At 40.0% G+C, this 19,886-nt stretch overlaps 1 protein-coding gene and 1 long non-coding RNA gene across 3 annotated transcripts in view; one reads left to right on the top strand and one right to left on the bottom strand.

The window, feature by feature from the left end:
• The window catches only part of GALNT1 (polypeptide N-acetylgalactosaminyltransferase 1), a 122,729-nt gene extending 118,900 nt beyond the window's left edge, over positions 1-3,829 (top strand). For both annotated transcript variants that reach the window (XM_047697122.1, XM_047697123.1), the window contains one exon: positions 3,614-3,829. In XM_047697122.1, the coding sequence (XP_047553078.1) occupies positions 3,614-3,760 (147 nt within the window). In that variant the 3' untranslated portion in view covers positions 3,761-3,829. The remainder of the gene's footprint in view (positions 1-3,613) is intronic.
• Positions 309-18,367, bottom strand: LOC125082030 (uncharacterized). The gene is made up of 3 exons (XR_007121862.1): positions 18,261-18,367; positions 861-869; positions 309-319 (listed from the first exon to the last, which is right to left on the bottom strand). It is a non-coding gene; the product is annotated as an uncharacterized LOC125082030 (long non-coding RNA).
• Between the last annotated feature and the right edge of the window lie 1,519 nt (positions 18,368-19,886).

The following is a 19,886-nucleotide window of genomic DNA, read 5'->3' as shown; positions in this document are numbered from 1 at the left end:
ATGAAATTCCCTGGCTCATGATTGTTCTGTGACCTATAACAAAACTTTTTATATTTATCTCTGCTTTCCTCTGGAACCTCTCCCACTTGCCATACACTGTATGTTGTACTCACACGGAGGTGCATGAAGAATCAATCAAAGCATGCCCAGTGAGTCTCTCCTGTGCCTTGTACCTGGCTAACCTCCCAACTTGTGCTTTTGCTTTATAGTTCTGGAACCAGTTCTAGAATCTTCAGTAGGTCTTTCTCTGGTTCTTTTTCCTCTGCACCTGCAGTTTTCTCTCTCATGTTAGGAAAGACTTCTCCTCCTGCTTGACTTTCTGCATTCCATCATGTGTTGTATGACAGTGAGTGGCCGACATTCATGCCTCTGGTTCTCCAGCCTTAGCTCCTGCCTCAGCCTGACACTACCGAAACAGATCCTGGATGCAAAGCCACGACCATCTCTGTCTCTTTTTCCCTAACTTCTCTCTTAGCATTTACTGTTGGGGAACAGATGAGATTTTAAAATTCTTTTATCCATTGGCTTTAGATGCACTACTGCTTAGTGTCTTCTCTTAGCTTTCTCTCTCTCCATCTGCTTGGATTACTCCACTGCTGCTTTCTTCCCCTTCCACGGAAATTGTGCCATATGACCATGTCATATTGCAAACCCCGGGCTACTGTAATCATCAACCCTACTGTTCCTGGAACATGCCCTGTACCCTCGCACCTGCACTGAAGATCATATAGTTAACCTCTGCCTCTGACAAATCCTACTCCATCTTGAGGGTCCAGCTCTGACCTCACTTCCCTGAAGCCCGGCTAGAAATCAGCTCCTTCTCTTCTAGTTCCAGTCCTCCCTGACCCGTCATGCTCAACTGCTTTGTACTTGTTTCTGTTCCAGTCTTCTCTCCACTGTTAACTCCTAGAGGGCAGAGACTGTGCTTTATAAATCCCGGGTCTCCCTCCACAGTGTCAAACTATGGTAAAAGTAATACTAAATATAAGAGTTCAGTTAATAGCACTGTTAGAAATGGCCTGAACTGGCTGTTCTGGGGTTGGTCATGGGCACAGGCTGCCGCCGCTCTGGGCATAGCTGCCGCAGCACTGCAGGCCGTGCAGCCTCTCGGCCCTCGGATGCTACATGCCAGGGGCACCCCACAGTGTCTCAGCGGGAAGGGCGCCGGGTACTGCAGTCAGTTAAGTGTCCAGGTCGTGAGCTCAGGGTTGTGAGGCCGAGCCCTGAGGCCAGCTCCGTGCTCAGCGGGAGTCTGATATTCTCTCCCTCTGCCCCTCCTTCCCAGCTCATGTTCTAAAATAAATAATCTTTGAAAAAAAAAAAATCTCCCAATCATTCAGTGAAAAATGAGTCTATTAGGAAACATAAAACCTGTTTATAGTAGCATGAACAAATAGGGGCTTACTCTTCTTAATAAGTGGAAGTAAGTGGCTTCTGGGGTAGAGATTCAGTGGCACAGTGGTGTCAGGGATAATTTTGCTGCATGTTCCCAGCCTTTTTCGGCTGTTGCAGCTCTTACCCTCATATCCCAACTCAAGAGCGGAGAAAGAGAAGAGGGGACATCGCCCTACCCCCTGTTTTGCTCTTTATCAGGAAAGCTGGAGCTTCTCCTGGACCTCCCCTGCAGAGTCTGTTGTCTTATGGGCCAGAACTTCATCCCATCCTGACACCCCCCTCCACCAGCTAAAAGGGAGGCTGGTTAAGCAAGCACTGGGGTTCCGGTGTCGCTGGTGTGAGGGAGACAGAAGTGGGAATGGCTGCCTGTAGCCTGTGTATGATCTTCGCAGTCCACCACACCTGGTATTCCAGAAGTAGATATGTGGTTAGAAATTTAAGGAGCTAAAGTGGGTTTAGGGGATTTAGAAAGCAGCAGTTATGAGTGTAAAATTTTAAACCGTCTGGAGCTCTTTGCACAGAGTCTTGTCTGAGATAAAATTTTAGTTTGCAGGTTGGGTTCTACCAGAAGCAGACTCAGATGAAGTTTAGTGTTCAGTGTTTATTAGGCAGCAGCCTTTGGATCAGCACCTGTAAAAAGGAGGGAGAAGGCCCAAGTTGGGCAGAGGGATGAGTCACACCGCGCTGTAGCTCCCCCAGACTCAGCCAGCTGCACAGGGAGCTCCGGGATAGCCTGTCAGTGTTGTCCTGCCTCCATCGGTCAGAAACACAGCAAGCTAAAGAAACAAAAAAAATAAATTACTGACATATTTCAAATTTTATTTATTTAAGTAATCTCTGTACCCAACATGGGGCTCAAACTCAAGAACCCAAGATCAAGAGTCACACATGCTCCCTGGAGCCAGCCGGGTGCCAGGGAGTCATGATGTCTTAGGTTCCAAAGGAACCCTAGAAATAAAACCCAGGGCCTTGTTTTATAGGTGTAGAGACACTGAAGCCCATAAGGGAACTTACCCTTTGTTACATAAAGATTATTTGAAGATTATTGGTCACAGAGCAGATAAAATGATGTTTAACAGTATCTCAAGCCCTGAATTCTAGACCCAGGATTCTTTGCACGGTCCCATACTATCTTCATCTTACTTATATTCTATATTACATTTGGTTCATGACACCAGGTTCTTGTGCTTTGATGATCGTAACTGTCCTTTCTAGAATAAATTGCAGATTTTGATCGAGTTATATCTAGAGATTAGGGACAAGAGCCAGCAAATTATCTTTTCTAGGTTACAAGTAGACTTCAGGCAATTAAAATTACAGCTCTTATCCTCTCCTTCAAAGGTTACAGCTGTCAACTGTTTATCCTTCATCAAGCTTTTTCTCTATGGAGACTAGTCAGTGCCGACTGGGTCCTCTTCTGAGTACAGTGACAACAGTCCCCATGAAAAGGACATGTTCCAGATAAAAGAATTACATTAAAACAGAGGGATGAGTATGAGTCAAATAAATGTGTGTTAGTAAACATATTTCACATTTCCTTATAGTTATACATGTTTACAGGAGAATGCTTAATTCACATTCCTACACTACTGCTTTGAGTAACAAATGAACTGACCCACACTAATCACTCCTAACACTCCTCTGTCCTGACGTTTTGAAATTATTCAAAATCAACATGACAGCATCAGATCTGTAGCACAGACAAGTACGTAGAAAATTATATAGCCGCATCTCTTAGCCATTTATTAAGAGCTGCTTCTTCAATCTTACAATCTCTTAAGATTTTGAGTATTCTAAAGGACCTGAGTTTCTAAGGACTTGAGGTTTGGAATCACAGAATTAATTTGAACAGCCTTATCACAGGGAAATGAAGTGATTTTGAAATAGCTTTTTGAAAATAGGTTGAGGATCCTAAATTAGGAACCACTAATCTGATTTTTTTTTTTTTTTTCCCGGAAGCTGTAGCACAAAAGTGATATTTCTCCCAGTGCTTTAGAGCTTGTGCAGAATTGGGACTTAGTATTTTGGTTATCTTACTTCAAGTTCAGCATAACCCACTATACCCCAGTGCCTTTCTCCCTCCCCACATAGCTCTTACGGCGGTCTTTATGTAGACACTTTTCTACAGAGCAGTTTAAGTCTTACCAAAAATGATGGTTGAGATGTGTGAATCTTATTTTTCACTTTCATGTTAAGATTTCTTTTCTGTCACTTTCAGAAATTAACCCTGCAGCATGTGAACAGTAATCAGTGCCTGGATAAAGCCACAGAAGAGGATAGCCAGGTGCCCAGCATAAGAGACTGCAATGGAAGCCGGTCCCAGCAGTGGCTTCTTCGAAATGTCACCCTTCCAGAAATATTCTGAGACCAAATTTACCAAAAAAAAAAAAAAAAAAAAAAAAAAAAGAAAGAAAAGAAAAAAGAAAAAAAATAAGGATTGACTGGGCTACCTCAGCATACATTTCTGCCACATTCTTAAGTAGCAAAAAAGGAAAAGTGCTTTCTTCCTCTGGGGATGTAAGGTTTATCAGCCATTAAAACTTAGACTCCTCTCGCTTTTCACTAGCTGTGAACCAGCCTTCTTGTCCAAAGGACGTGAAACTACATAGTAGCGAGACTGTGCACACTGATGTTTACAAGATTGAAAGAGTCATAAGAGTCATCAAGAATCATGGTAAAGAATATTCAATGATGCAATCAACACAATGTGCTTTCCGGAGCTGCCCCTCGTATGGTTTGCTTGCACGTCAGTAACTGCTGCTGAACGTGCGATCCTAACGAAGAGATTTCCAAGATTTTTTTTTCTGATTAGAACTGGTAACCAGTATATTAAATATTGATATAAAAATAAGTGAAAAAGAACTGGAACCAGTTTCAGAATCATGAAAACAACATTTTTACGATTTAAGAAGAAACTATATTAAACAGGGTTTAAAGGAAATTAAAACAACTATGAGAAGTACAATTTGTTATAGTATAGTATCAAATTTCTATATAGATTTTATACCTCAGTGGGGAAAAATAACTGATTCCAATGACATTCATTTTCATCTGTGATAGTCATGGATGCTTTTTTTTTTCCTTGGGGTGCTGAAATTGAGCTGGAAAAAAAAAAAGGCTCTTTGAACATCGTTTTAATTGCTTTCTTCAATTTTTTATTTGGTTTATGGGCTGTTGGAATTGTAATTTTTAATTGCCTTCAAAGAATGAAGATTTAACATAATGTCTGGTCTCACTGAACACATTAGATCTCTCAGTTGCTCTTGGGTCAACTGGCTAGTAGACTTTCACATACAAAATTCTTATTAGATCTTGAACTTCTTAACTTGATTCAGCTGATTATGCTTAATACCCAAGATTCATACTACTGTACTACAGATTTATTTTCACAGCAATAAATCTTCAGTTATGATTCCACTCAACAAAAGGCCTGCAGAAGTGATTATTTGGATATTTAGAGAGGATACGATGGATGTTTTTTTGGAAAACTTTTTTCACTCCATACTCAGATGTGCTTTATTGTCAAGTGCATATTTAGATTAGGTTCTTGAATTGTAATGGTGATCTGCTGCCCCCTTTTTTTTTTCTAATAAAATTTGACTGAAAATGTTTGACCTTGTTTTAATGAGTTAACCGAAGAACTGCAGCTACTGCTCCACATTAGTCCTGCATTTCTTCCGTTTAGGTTAAATCCATTTTATTTTTTTGATTTTTAATACCACAAAATAACTTCAGAATCAATTAAAAGTTAATTTCATAAAAGATCTCATTGTGACATGTTTTCTGATATGTAAAGCAGTTCATTGGCAAAAGTGTATTTCCTTATTTGTAAGGTTATATTTAGTGACATTCTTTTCTTTGATTATCAAGGACTCTCACTGCAGGCAGTGCTATTTGTTGTGCCTAAGAATGTTTCTGAAAGTTCTGTCACTAATGCTACTTGCGAAGTTGAGTGCACGGAAAGTTTCTCATCTCCTATTCACGTTAATCAGTATCAAGAATATGAAGCACATGTGGAGGCTTTAGGGTGAGACTCTAGTACAGAAGGCAGAAATTTTGTCCCCAGGAAATCTGCAGTGAAGTAGGTGCCGGATTGGTTCCCCCTCCCGCCCCACTCCATGAGCTCTGTTAATTCTGTCTTTAGTAGGCCTCTATGTTTGAATAAACCAGATGTCTAATAAATTATTTTCATGCTCAGAATTTCAGGTTTTTGTACTCTAGTATAGCTTGGTCTTATTTCTTACTGTAAGAAAGCTTAATAGCAATGTGATTTAAGGTTTTGTTTTGTTTTTTAAGAGGGGGGTGTGAGTGATTTAATTCATGGGTACTTTTAGAACCTGATGATATTCCCATTGCCTTTATTTTTCTAATTAAAGAATTCCTACATACTTTGAAAAATACAAAATATTCCTCAATAGTTGTGCCTTACATTGATTTATTTGAAGTTAAAATGGATCCCTAGTCATTATATCCATTTGTAGGTCAGGCTGTATGCTAACCACTATTAATAAGTCAAACTGGGAAGAAAAAAAATGAATCAGAAAGAAAGCCAAAGGTGAAAAGGGGATTATTATTGGATCACTGAAGAATTCATAAATGTGACAAGGATAATCTGAATCTCTCAAATGCATTCACCTTATTCTAATCCCAATCCATTTTAACATCTTTCTGTTCTAATTGGCAGTCTCAAAAAATAGCAAAATGACGGGCAGCATGTAGGCCATGTCCTCATTTCCCTAGTCTACATTTAGCTGAAAAAGAGAAGTTCTGTAGGTCTGGTGCTCTCCCCATCTTTCAAGAAATACACCAAAAGCAGATTGAACTCCAGAATTACATGTTTTTTAAAGAAAGAAAGAAAATCAGAAGGTAGTGTTTCTGAGGCAGTAACTGTGAGCAGAGGTATACAAAACAAAGACTGAACCATTTTTTTACTCTGGAAAATTAGATGTGTTCTCAGTTATATAACACTTTTCCCATTCTCTGACTTCCTGGAGTTTAACAAGAATTTGCTTGATCTACTAGAACTAATAGTTTTGCAAGAAATGTGGCAAAACTCAGTCATTTTTCTATATACTAGCAACAATTAAAAATTAAATTTTAAATTCTTACCATCTGTAATCATATCAAATAAGTCAAATACCTAGAATGTTAACAAGAAATATGTTAAGACTTCTACCCTACAAAACTACAAAATGTTGCTGAAATTACAGAACGCTGCAATAAATATATTCATGAATTGAAAGGCTGCATACTGTCAAGATCTGTTTCCCACAAATTGATTTCTAGAAGCCAGATTCCAATGAAATAAAAATCCTGTGAGGCTTTCTTATAAAAATTTGCAGATATATATAGAAATCCAACAGATCCAGAACAGCCAAGATAATCTTGAAGAAGGGGGATGGGGGAACGGGGTTGGAAGAAAACACTACTCGATTTCATGAATTGCTTTAAAATTACAGTAATTAAGAGTGTGATATTAGAGTTAGGACAAACAGATCAGTGGATTAAGAACAGAGTCCAGAAGCAGACCCATACATACATATGGTCATTGGCTTTTCAACAAATACACAAGTAACTCCATAGAGAAAGTCTCTGAACATTGATGCTTTCACACAGTGCACAAGGTGTTCATGGATCACAGGACCCAAATGTGAAGGACGAAGCAAATCATGGAGAAGAAAACATAACCATCTTCATGACTCTTGGGATACTAAAAGATATCTTAGGACATAAACTTCATAAAAGAAAAAAAAAACTGATTTCACCAAAATTACACTCTTCTCATCAGATACTAAAGTGAAAAACAATGCTGCAGCCAAGGACAAAACAGTTGCAAAGGACTCACACGCAGGAAAACAGTTTAAAAGCCACTGCAAAAGCAACACAGTATAAAAATTAATAAGTGACTTGAATACACACTTCACAGAAGCTATTCAGATGCACAATTTGCATAGAAAAGGGTGTTCAACCTCAGCCGCCAGGGAAGGCAGAATGAAACCACCAGGAAACAGTATTGCACACCTGCCTGGCGAGCAAGGGCAGCAGTGGGCAGAAATGTTCAGTATAATCACCATGGGAAGCCGCTTGCCAGTTTTATACAAATGCATGCCCACTCTGGGATTCCACTTCTAGGGATAAGACTATCTCCCACATTAGGATGCATTCAAGAATACCGAGAGCAGATCTGAAAGAACCCCTAGTCTGGAAACTACTCAAATATCTGTCAATAACATCATGGATAATCAAGTAATGGTTATTAAAATACTAGTCTACAATTTTTTAAAAATGATTTACTGGTAGAACAATATGGATAAATATAAAAAATACTGAAGGAAGAATGCTAGAACATATTTATATGAAGCTCAAGAACAAGCAAAACAAACCTAAGGTGCTTACCTCTGGGTGAGTATATAGACTCAAAAGAGGCATGATAACTTTCTGGAATGATGGAATTAGTTTTAGCTGATTTAGATAATGGCAACATGCACATAATTTAAAGTTTTACTGAGCTATATATTTTGGAGGATATATGCATTTTGTCATAGGTAAATAATACTGCAATAAAGTGCAGGGGGGCAGTAAGATATTTAGCTTGCTGGCATCAAGATTTTCTAAAAAGTCTTCCACTGCTACAGAATTCCCCAAAGCTGGCTCACTTGCAATAAATGTTCTATTAAGTGAGATACTGAACACAAGAAAACACAGAAAAATCTGTAAGGTCCAGGAAAAAAAAATTCTTTAATCTACATAAATGAGCCAAAGAAGTAACTGTTAACTATGAAAGCCCTTTCTCTCCTAAGAACAAGAGAATAACCAGAGTTTGGGGAATGATAGCTCCTAGGCCTTAGGCCTGAACAAAGTTGGGGAATTGAACTGAAGATCCCGACATAAAATTGGAAAATTCGGTTACACCTACAAGTCAAAGGGTACATAAAGGAGTCTCCTGCCCTGTAAAGGAAACCAAAGAGTAATCTGGCTGATTCTGCCCTTTTCCTAGATAGCAAGTGGTGATGAGGATGATGCCACCTCCGTGATCACAAGGCCTGCTTCTGTTTAAAGATTTCATTTTTACATAATCTCTACAGCCATGTAGGGTTTGAACTCAACTCCGAGATCAAGCATCACATGCTCCACCAACTGAGGCAGCCAGGCATACCAAGGCCTGTTTTTAAATAAAAACAACTCTTGATCTAAGATTTTATTTGAGAGAGAGTGAGAGTACCAGTGTGGGGAAGGGCAGGGGTGGAAGAAAAAGCAGACTCCCCGCCGAGCAAGAAGCCCAATGTAGGGCTCCATCCCAGGACCTGAGATCATGACCTGAGCCCAAGGCAGACACTTAACGGAGTCACTCAGGTGCCCCTAGATCAAGAGTTTTAAACCATAGTTATGATGTCTGCAGATGAAAAGTGAATCTAGACAGACGGCACTTGCTGGAAACCACTAGAATACAATGTCTTTTGGAGGAAAAAAACAACCCACTCCCCTATACACCCACAAATTAAATAATGAAATCACAATCAAAAAGAGAAAATGAGGGACGCCTGGGTGGCTCAGTTGGTTGGACAACTGCCTTCGGCTCAGGTCATGATCCTGGAGTCACGGGATCGAGTCCCGCATCGGACTCCTGGCCCCACAGGGAGTCTGCTTCTCTCTCTGACTTCTCCTCGCTCATGCTCTCTCTCACTGTCTCTCTCTCAAATAAATTAAAAAAAAAAAAAAGAAAGAAAGAAAGAAAAAAGAAAATGAGGGGCACCTGGTTGGCTCAGTGGGTTAAAGCCTCTGCCTTCGGCTCAGGTCATGATCCCAGTGTCCTGGGATCAAGCCCCACATCAGGCTCTCTGCTCTGCAGGGAGCCTGCTTCCACCTCTCTGTCTGCCTCTCTGCCTACTTGTGATCTCTGTCTGTCAAATAAATAAATAAAATCTAAAAAAAAACCAAAAAAAAAAAATAGTTATGATGTCTGCAAATGAAAAAAAGTGAATCTAGACAGACGGCACTTGCTGGAAACCACTAGAATACGATGTCTTTTGGAGGAAAAAAACAACCCACTCCACTATACACCCACAAATTAAATAATGAAATCACTATCCAAAAGAGAAAATGAGGGGCGCCTGGGTAGCTCAGTGGGTTAAGCCTCTGCCTTCAGCTCGGGTCAGGACCTCAGGGCTCGGGCTCTCTGCTCAGCGGGGAGCCTGCTTCCCTCCCTCTCTGCCTGCTTCTCTGCCTACTTGTGATCTCTGTCAAATAAATAAAATCTTTAAAAAAGAGAGAGAAAGAAAATGAGCCACCTGTGTGTTACCAAAAAAAGTTCTGGCAAAGTGACAATAGCTTGTGTCAAACTAAACCTGCCAATAAATTAATAATCCTTGTCAACAGTTTTTAAACAATGTTTTAATGTCCCAGAGAAAGAACAAATGGCACAAAGTGTAGGAGATTCAACCCTTATTAGGACCTTCTGGGATGCCTGGATGGCTCAGTTGGTTTAGTATCTGCCTTTGGTTTGGGTCATGATCCCTGCTCAGTGGGGAGCCTGCTTCTCCCTCCTGCTTATGCGTGCATGATGCTTGATGCTCCTCCTGCTTATGCATGCATGCTCTCTCTCTCTTGCTCTCTCTCTCTCTCTCTCTCACTCTTTCTTTCACACAAGTAAGTAAAATCTTTTAAAAAATAAAAGGACCTTCGGGGTAAGGTAACATATGTATAACTTTTCCCCAAAGAGCATTCCCATGCACACAACCTACTAGAAGTAGCAGTCACACACATAGTGACTACTGTCAGGCTGAGGAGTGAAAAGTCTTACTTATGAACAGAGTGGCTGGAAATTGAAGAATATCTATAACGAGGGAGCCCTAGAAGAGCCCCCAAATCTGCATTTGAATTTCTTCAAACACTTGCCTGATTTGACTGAGCACAGGATGAGAGTCTAAGAAGTCCAGAGAAAAAACTACAAGGCAGAATTAAGCAGAGATCTCAGCCATTTCCCAGGCCCAAGAACAGAGTTTAGAGTTTAAAGTCCTTCCATTTGGGGGCGCCTGGGTGGCTCAGTGGATTGAGCCTCTGCCTTTGGCTCAGGTCATGATTCCAGGGTCCTGGGATTGAGCCCCACATCGGGCTCTCTGCTCAGCAGGGAGCCTGCTTCTCCCTCTTTCTCTGCCTGCCTCTCTGCCTACTTGTGATCTCTGGCTGTCAAATAAATAAATAAAATCTTTAAAAAAAAATAATAAAGTCCTTCCATTTGAAGGGGCTTGATAAACACTTGAGACTTTACAGGCATACCAGTGGAGATAATGCAGGCTCAATTCCAGACCACTGCAATGAAGCACATATTGCAATAAAACAAGGCAAATTAGTTATTCGGTTTCCCAATACATATAAAAGTTACGTATGCACTTACTATAATCTGTTAAGTGTGAATAGCATTATGTCTAAAAACACCATGTCCGATGTATAGAATTTGAATTTTTTTTTTTTTTGAGAGAAAGCACGAGCAGTGTTTGCAGGGGCAGAGGGAGTGAAAGAATCTCAAGCAGACTCCGCTGTGCACAGAGCAGTGGGGCTCAATCCCACAACCGTGACACCACAACCTGAGCCAAAATTGAGAGCCGGACACTCAAACCAACTGAGACACTCAGGTACCCTTAAAAATACTTCAGTGATAAAAAATGCTAACTCTCATCTGAGCTTTCAGTGAGTTGTAATCACAGATCACAGATCACCATAACAAATACAACAAAAATGAGAACATTTGTAATATTGTAACAATTACCAAAACGTGACACACAGACACGAAGTGAGCAAATGCCACTGGAAAATGGCATCAACAGACTTGCTCAATGCAAGGTGAGAAATAGCATCTGTGAACCTCACTGAAGTGCAATAAAACCAAGTATGCCTGTATATTGAAACCCAAGGCCATGTGTAGGAATAAAGACCATTTCTTAAGGACTTGGGGCTGTTCCTAGGGCCAAGGACAAAGTGGGGGAAAGGCCAGACCTAACAAAGTATACAACCAAGCCTCTGCAACATCCAGTTGCTCTGCCAATAATCTGCTTCCTTGGACAAAATTCAGCAGTCTTCAGAGGAACATAAAATAATACACAACTCTTGGGCGCATCTGTTACAATATTGAGTTGTCCAGTACAAAACGAAAAGTAACGAAGAAACAAGGAAGTAGCCCAACAAAAAGCAGACTGATGACCTAGATGATGGAATTAGCAGGCAAGTTCAATATAAATGGCTTGTTTTTTTTTAAGATACAGAAAAAAATGGATATAATCAAGAGGTGGAAGATTTCAGAAGAGATCTAGAAAGTGGAAAAGAAAAATAAGAATCCTAAAATCATATATATATATATATATATATATATATATATATATTATATATATAATCGCATTCAATTGGTTTAAATATATATATATATTTAAATCAATTGAATATGATACAATAGAAAAAAGGATCCATGAACTTGAACAGAAATCAATTGAGAATTTCTAAACTGAACCCCAGATAGAGAAAAAGACTGAGGGAAGGAAAAAGAGCCTTGAGGATAAAATACATGCATCTGAGACCCAAAAGGAGAGAACACAGAATGGGAGCTCTGAGGGAGAACCTGTTTCATGTTTCTCTCATCACTTCCATAATTACTGACAATCCTTGCCTTGCAGATGCATCACTCTAAATTCTGCCTTTGTCTACACCTGGCATTATACTTTCTGCACCTCTCTTTCTCTCCTTTTATATGGTCACCAGTTGTACTGGACTTAGGGACTAACTCTAATTCAGTATGAATTTCTCAACTAACTAAACCTGCAAAGATACTGTTATCACACAGTTATAGATTGAATTATGTCACATATCTTAAGAAAGATATGTTAAGGCCCTAATCCTGAGTACCTCAGAATATGAACTTATTTAGAAATAGGGTCTTTACAGAAGCAATCAAGAGAGAGAGATATTGTTAGGGTAAACTCTAATCCAATATGACTGAGGTCCTTATAAAAAGGGAAAATTTGGACACATTAAGAAGGATGAGAAAACATGGGTAGAACAACATCTACAAGCCTAGGAATGCCCAAGGCAACCAGAAGCTGGGAGAGAGGGGTAAAAACAGATTATCAGATCATCCCTCAGCCCTTGGAAGCAATCCACCTTGATTTTGGACTTTGAGCCTCCAGAACTCAAGAATAATAAACTTCTGTTGTTTAATCAACTCAATGTGCGGCACTTTGTTATGGCAGGTTCAGGAAAATAATAGATTCTATTTCAAATAAACTCTCATTTTGAAGTTCCAAGTAGATGAGAATTGGGGGGAAAAACACCTACTAACCAGTTAAAGAAGAATTAACACCAATCCTTTATAAACTCTTGCAAGAAGGAAGAGGATCATCATTCTGTGATGCCAGCATTACACTGATACCAGCGCCAGACAAAGATAACACAAGGAAAAAAAAAACCCTAAAGATTAATATGCCCGATTATTATAGATGCAAATTCTTTAACAAAATGCTAGTAAACCAAATCCAGCATTATATTAAGATAATTACAGGGATATCTAGGTGGCTCAGCCAATTAAGCATCTGCCTTCAGCTCAGATCATAATCCCAGGGTCCTGGGATTGAGCCCCATCCCAGGCTACCTGCTCAGCAGGGAGACTGCTTCTCCCTCTCTCTCTCTGCTGCTCCCCACTGCTTGTGCTCTCTCTCTCCCTGTCTCTGTCAAATAAATAAAATCTTTACAAAAAATAAAAAAAATAATTATAAACCATGATAAAGTTGGATTTATCTAGGAATGCAAGGTTGGTTCAATATATGAAAATCCATGTAATATACCATACTATTTGAATAAACAAAAGTCACATGATCATTTCAATAGCTACAGTAAAATCATTTGACAAAATCCAACACACTTTCATGAGAAAAATATTCAGCAAACTGGGAATAGAAGAGAACTTCCTCAATTTAATAAAGGGCCTCTATGAAAAATCCACAGCTGTCATCCTATTTAATGTTGAAAGACTGGATGCTTTCCCCCTAGGATCAGGAACATAGCAAAAATGTCCAGTTTTACTATGTGTATTCAGCACTGTACTGGTGGTTTTGGCCAGGATAATTTTAAAAAACATTTTATTTATTTATTTGACAGAGAGAGAGAGATCACAATTAGGCAGAGAGGCAGGCAAGGTGGGGGAGGGGGGAAGCAGACTCCCTGCTGAGCGGAGAGCCTGATGCGGGGCTCAATCCCAAGACTCTAAGATCATGACCTAAACCAAAAGCATCCGCTCAACCCACTGAGCCACTCAGGGGCCCCACTGGCCAGGGTAATTTTGAGGCAAGAAAAAGCATCCACATTGAAAGGGAAAAAATGAAACTATCTCTATTTGCAAATGATATCATTTCATATGTTTAAAAATTCCAGAGATTCCATTAAAAATTATTAGAACTAGGGGCACTTGGATGGCTCAGTGGGTTAAGCCTCTGCCATTAGCTCAGGTTCATAATCTCAGGGTCCTGGGATTGAGCCCGGTGTGGGGCTCTCTGCTCAGCAGGGAGCCTGCTTCCCCCTTTCTCTCTGCCTGCCTCTCTGCCTACTTGCGATCTCTCACTGTGTCAAATAAATGAAATCTTTTAAAAAAAACTATTAGAATAAATGAGTTCAGCAAGGTTGTAGGATACAGTATCAATATAGAAAAATCAGTTGTATTTCTGTACACTAGCAATAAATAATTCAAAAATAGTGTCAAAAAGAATAAAATACTTAGCAATAAATTTAACAAAAAATACAAGACATACACAATGAAAAACAGGTCAATGAGAGAAATTATTATCTAAAAAAATCACAGGTTCATGAATCAAGAGTATTCTTTTTTTTTTAAGATTTTATTTATTTATTCAACAGAGAGAGAGAAATCACAAGCAGGCAGAGCTACAGTTTCAATGCAATTCCTATCACAACCCTCAAAGCCTTTTTTGTAGATATAGACAAGCTGATCCTAAAATTCATATGGAAATTCAAGGTGTCTAGAATAACCAAACCGATCTTGAAAAAGAAAAAAGAAGTTGACTTTTCAATTTCCAGTCTTACTACAAAGTTATAGTAATAAAGACAGTGTGACAGTAGAATAAGGGTAGAAATATAGATCAATGGAATAGAATTGAGAGTCTGGAAATAACCCCTATGCTTATGTTCAATAGATATTGAATAAAGGTGTGAAGGAAATTTATCTGAATACCAATAAATGGTTGTGGGATTACTGGATATCTACATGCAAAAGAAGAGAAGTTTGGCCCCCTGTATCACACCATATAAAAAAAATTTAACTCAAAATGTATCAAAGACCTAAATATAAGAGCTAAAACTGGAACACCCTTAGAAGAAAACATATCCATAATCCTCATGACATGATCACTAGGCACTAATCTCTTAGATGTAAAACCAAAAGCAAAGGTAGAAAGCAAATATAGAAATAGAGCTTCATCAAAACTAAAAGCTTTTTTAAAAAAGATTTTATTTATTTATTTGACAGAGAGAAAGATCACAAGTAGGCAGAGCAGTAGGCACAGAGAGGGGGAAGCAGGATCCCTGCTGAGCAGAGAGCCCAATGCAGGGCTTGATCCCAGGACCCTGAGATCATGACCTGAGTAGAAGGCAGAGGCTTAACCCACTGAGCCACCCAGGCACGCCAAAACTAAGAGCTTTTGGAATCTGGTTCAAGAAAACAATGTAGGAAGATCCTGAGCTCACCATCTACCATGGACAAAACCAAATCTATAGCTCCATATATAATCATTTCTTCTGAAAAAATCCTAAAAACTAGTGGACAAATGCCTTCACATCAGGCAAATGAGGACACACACACACACCAAAGAAGGTAGGAAAGGCTGAGACACAATCTTGCCATAAACTCCCTGCCCAGTCTTGTGACCCCACAAGTGGGAGGGAACCAGAAAACTCAGAGCTTCTCCCTGAGAAACAATGGCTTCTTACCCCACATTAAGAACCCCAATTTTTAAGGCTGGCACCTGAGATACAGCCCCAAAACATCTAGCTTTGGAAACTAATGGGACTCATGCCCATGAAACCCATGGAAGAATGGTGAATTGAGAAATGTGTCTTCAAATGTTTACATGTAGACTCACTCCCCCCATTGCTTAGGATACAAATAGTCCTTTGAAAGGCATCCAGACTTTATGTGAAATGCTCTTTACATCAGTCTGAGGGGCAGGGGCCTGCTAGGATACTCTGAAGGGGAAGAAGCTGGTAGACATCATCTTCTTACTCTCCCTCTGCCTTGTTAAAGCTGGTGGGCTCCATGCTTTTATTCAAGTGGATGCTGTCTTTGCACTCCCCCTCTGCCTTGCTTTAAATGGCAGGCACCATCTTCATGCTCTCCACCTGCTGCACTCCAGAGCATCAGTGTCCCCAGCGGGAGCTTCTGCATGCTTCTGGTGCCCGGGTTATGTCTGGTGACCTGGCTTTTGCAGCTGCCTCTCACAGAATGCCCCTTCATTGCTTCGCTGGTGGTCAAGGGATTTTGTGTTCCTAGGTCCCACAGGACTAAAATAATTGCAGAGTGAGTCCTTGGCAAGCTACCATCCTGAGGGTACACTATACAGACAGCTAACACACACCCTGAGTCTTCCTGTAAGAGAGGCCTATGTGCTTGTCTTGAAGCTTAGACTTGAGGGGCAGGCTTCTGCTTTGGCACAGATCTAGGAGATACATAGGTGTAAGGAACACAGACTGAGGGATACCGTCTTTGAGTTCTCCCTCTGCCTCACTACAGCTGACTATTATCTTCCAGAAAGGAGCTTTTTACTCATCTAGAGCCCTCATTTTTTTTTAAGATTTTTTATTTATTTATTTGACAGAGAGAGATCACAAGTAGACGGAGAGGCAGGCAGAGAGAGAGAGGGAAGCAGGCTCCCCGCTGAGCAGAGAGCCCGATGCGGGACTCGATCCCAGGACCCTGAGATCATGACCTGAGCCGAAGGCAGCGGCTCAACCCACTGAGCCACCCAGGCGCCCCTAGAGCCCTCATTTTTTAAAAAGATTTTGTTTATTTATTTGACAGAGAGAGACAAAGAGAGAGAGAGCGAACGCAAGCAGGAGGGGTGGGAGAGAAGCAGGATTCCCACCGAGCAAGGACCCTGATGTGGGGCTTGATCCCAGGACCCCAGTATCATGACTTGAGCCAAAGGCAGACGTGCAACTGACTGAACTACCCAGGTGCCCCTGGAGCTCTCATTTTTGTGAGACATCTCCTAATATCCTGGCTCTGGTGGCCAGTGGGGATTATGCAGTCCTACAGGATTATATATAATTGCATCCTTTAAAAGCTGCTGCTGAGGGGACTGGCTTCCAGTCAGCCTAAATCTAGATGATGAGCAACATCCTCCCATCTGGGACATAAAAGGACCCTAGTAGACCTTTGAATGCTGGGAGTTATTTAATGTAGGCTTCCTGGTCAATCACAAGGTTTGACAGATAACCAAGAGCAATGTAGGGATGAATGATGTTTCATTACCTACACAAAGCCAATCCTCCAAAGTCAGGAGAAGTGTCTGTTCCACTTAATTCACAGAAACCAACATAGAGTCAAACAAAGTGAGGAGACAGGAATATGTTCCAAACAAAGAGCAAGACAAAACTTCAGAAAAAGAACTAAATGAAGTGAAGATAAGCAATCTACCTGATAAAGAGTTCAAAGTAATGGTCCTAAAAATGCTCACTGAACTCAGGGGAAGAAAGGAAGATTGTACCATGATCAAGTGGGATTTATCCCAGGGATGTAAGGATGGTTCAGCATCTACAAATCAACCAATATAACACATCAAATTAACAAAATGAAGGATTAAAAAAAAAAAACATGATCAACTCAATAGAGGCATAGAAAGCATCTGTCATAGTCAACATCTATTTATGATAAAAATCATATCAAAATCTCAACAAAGTGGGTATAGAGAGAACATACCTCAACAAAAAGTTAACACCACACTGAATGACAAAAAGCTAAGAGCTTTTCCTCGAAGATTAGGAAGAAGAAAAAATATCTAGGAATAAATTTAAATAAGGAGATAAAAACTTACATAGTGAGAACTATGAGACACGGATGAAAGAAACTGAAGACACACATAAATGGAAAGATAGCCCATGCTCATGGACTGGAAGAATTAATATTGTTAAAATGCCTATATTAAAATGCCAAAATATTCAATGTAACCCCTATCAAAATTCCAATGCCATTTTTTTTTCATCAGAAATAGAATATTCCTAAAAATTTTCATGGGACCACAAAAAGACCCTGAAAGGCTAAAGCAATTTTGAGAAAGAAGAACAAAGTGACATAATGCTATCTTGTATCAAGGGAAGAAGAAAGAAGAAAGAAGAAGAAGAAGGAAGAAGAAGAAAGAAGAAAGAAAGAAGAAAGAAGAAGAAGAAGAAAAAGCAGCAGCAGCAGCAAACAAATTCTGGAGCTGAAAACTACAAATACTGTTGGGGCCGATTCCATGTTAAAATCTGTTAAACCCCTAGGGCCTGCCTGGGCCTGCTTAGCCGGAGTGACTCCATGTTGCCTAGGTAGCCATTTTGTTGCCTAGGAAGCCATTTTGTTGTTTAATAAATGCCTCAGCAGTTAGTGATATCGGTTCCGGGTAACCGTTGCTAAAACACACACCTAAAATAAGGCCAAACAGGTAAAAGACATCCAATCAGTCAAAGTCACATACGTAGAGGTCTGCAGTTGTGCCCTATAAAAACTAGCCTGTAAGACCAAGCGGGGGTCACCCTCTTCAGAGGCGCCCCTGGCCGGTCAGTCTGACTTCTAATGCTTGGTATAGAATAAAGCTTTGCACAACTTTTACTTTGACTCAGTCTCGTTCCTTTGATAACGGACCCAACATTTGGGGGCTCATCCGGGATCAAACGACGAGAACTGAGTCAACATCAGAATTTCTGGGAAAAGCCTCCAGAGGTAGGATCTTGAGATTTTATTCTGCAAGATCTGGTCTGTCTGGTTGCCGAGCTCCAGGGTATAGCCCACCGGGGAGAGGCTTTGATAATGGACCCAACAATACTGAGCTAAAAAATTTAGTAGAAGGATTCAACAGTGGACTTGATCAGGCAAGCAAATTCGTTAACAGGTCATTTGAAATTATCAAGTCAAAGAGCAAAAAGAATAAAGAATAAAGAATAGTGAAGAGAACCTAAGGGATTTAAGAGACACTAGCAGATGGACCAATGTTCACATTATAGAAATCCCAGAAGGAAGAAAGAGAAAAGGGGGCAGAGAGTATATTTGGAGGAATTATAACCAAAAACTTCCTAAATCTGAGGAAAGAAATAGGCATACAGATTCCAGAAGCTCAAAGAACTCCAACTAGAATAAATTTAAAGGATTTATAAGGAAATTGTCTAAAGTCAAAGATAAAGGCAGAATCTTGAAAGCAGCAAGAGAAAAGCAATTTGTCATATGCAAAGGAACTTCCATAAGATTATCAAATTTCTCAGCAGAAACTTTGAAAGCACGAAGTGGGATGATATATTGAAAGTGCTGAGGGGAAATAACTCAACCAAGAATACTTTATCTGATAATATCCTGCAAAAATGAAGGAGAGAAAAGAAATTCCAAGATAAACTGCTGAGGGAGTTCATTACCATTAGACCTGCTCTACAAGAAACGCTATAAGAAGTCCTTCAAGTTGAAATAAAATGATGGTAAAGAACAACACAAAGCTGTATGAAAACATAAGGCTGGGTGCCTGGGTGGCTCAGTGGGTTGAGCTTCTGCTTTTGGCTCAGGTCATGATCTCAGAGTCCTGGGATCGAGGCCCACATCAGGTTCTCTGCTAGCAGGGAGCCTGCTTCCCCTTCTTTCTCTCTGCCTGCCTCTCTGCCTACTTGTGACCTTTCTCCCTCTCAAATAAATAAATAAAATCTTTAAAAAAAAAGAGATAAGGCTGTACAATAAAGGTAAATAAATGAAAAAATTTAATTTTTACTATTGTAATTTTTGTGCATACATTTATTTTTTTAATATTTTTTTCAAAGATTTTATTTATTTGACACAGAGGGAGAGAGAGAGAGATCCCCATGTGGGGCTTGATCCCAGGACCCTGAGATCATGACCTAAGCCGCAGGCAGAGGCTTAACCCACTGAGCCACCCGGGTGCCCCCAAATATATTATTTTTAAGTAATCTATACACCCACATGAGGCTCAAGCTCATGAATCTGAGATCAAGAGTCACATGGTCCATCATGTGACTGGTGGTCCTCCAGCCAGGTGCTTCTTGGTGCATAAATTTAAATGAGAAAAATAACTATATATCTATGTCAATAGGCATACAGTATTTGAAGATGCAATGGTGACATCAGTAACAAGTGATGGGGTGGAGCTGCAAAGGAGCAGAGTTTTTATATACAGTTGAAATTATTAGTTTAAAACAGAACTCTACAACTTGAAGATATTTAATTACAATGATAAACACAAAGAAAA

This window comes from Lutra lutra, chromosome 12 (assembly GCF_902655055.1).
Source record: "Lutra lutra chromosome 12, mLutLut1.2, whole genome shotgun sequence".
NCBI lineage: Eukaryota > Metazoa > Chordata > Mammalia > Carnivora > Mustelidae > Lutra > Lutra lutra.
Note: the sequence above shows the minus strand (reverse complement) of the source record. Positions and strands in the feature narration are given on the sequence as shown.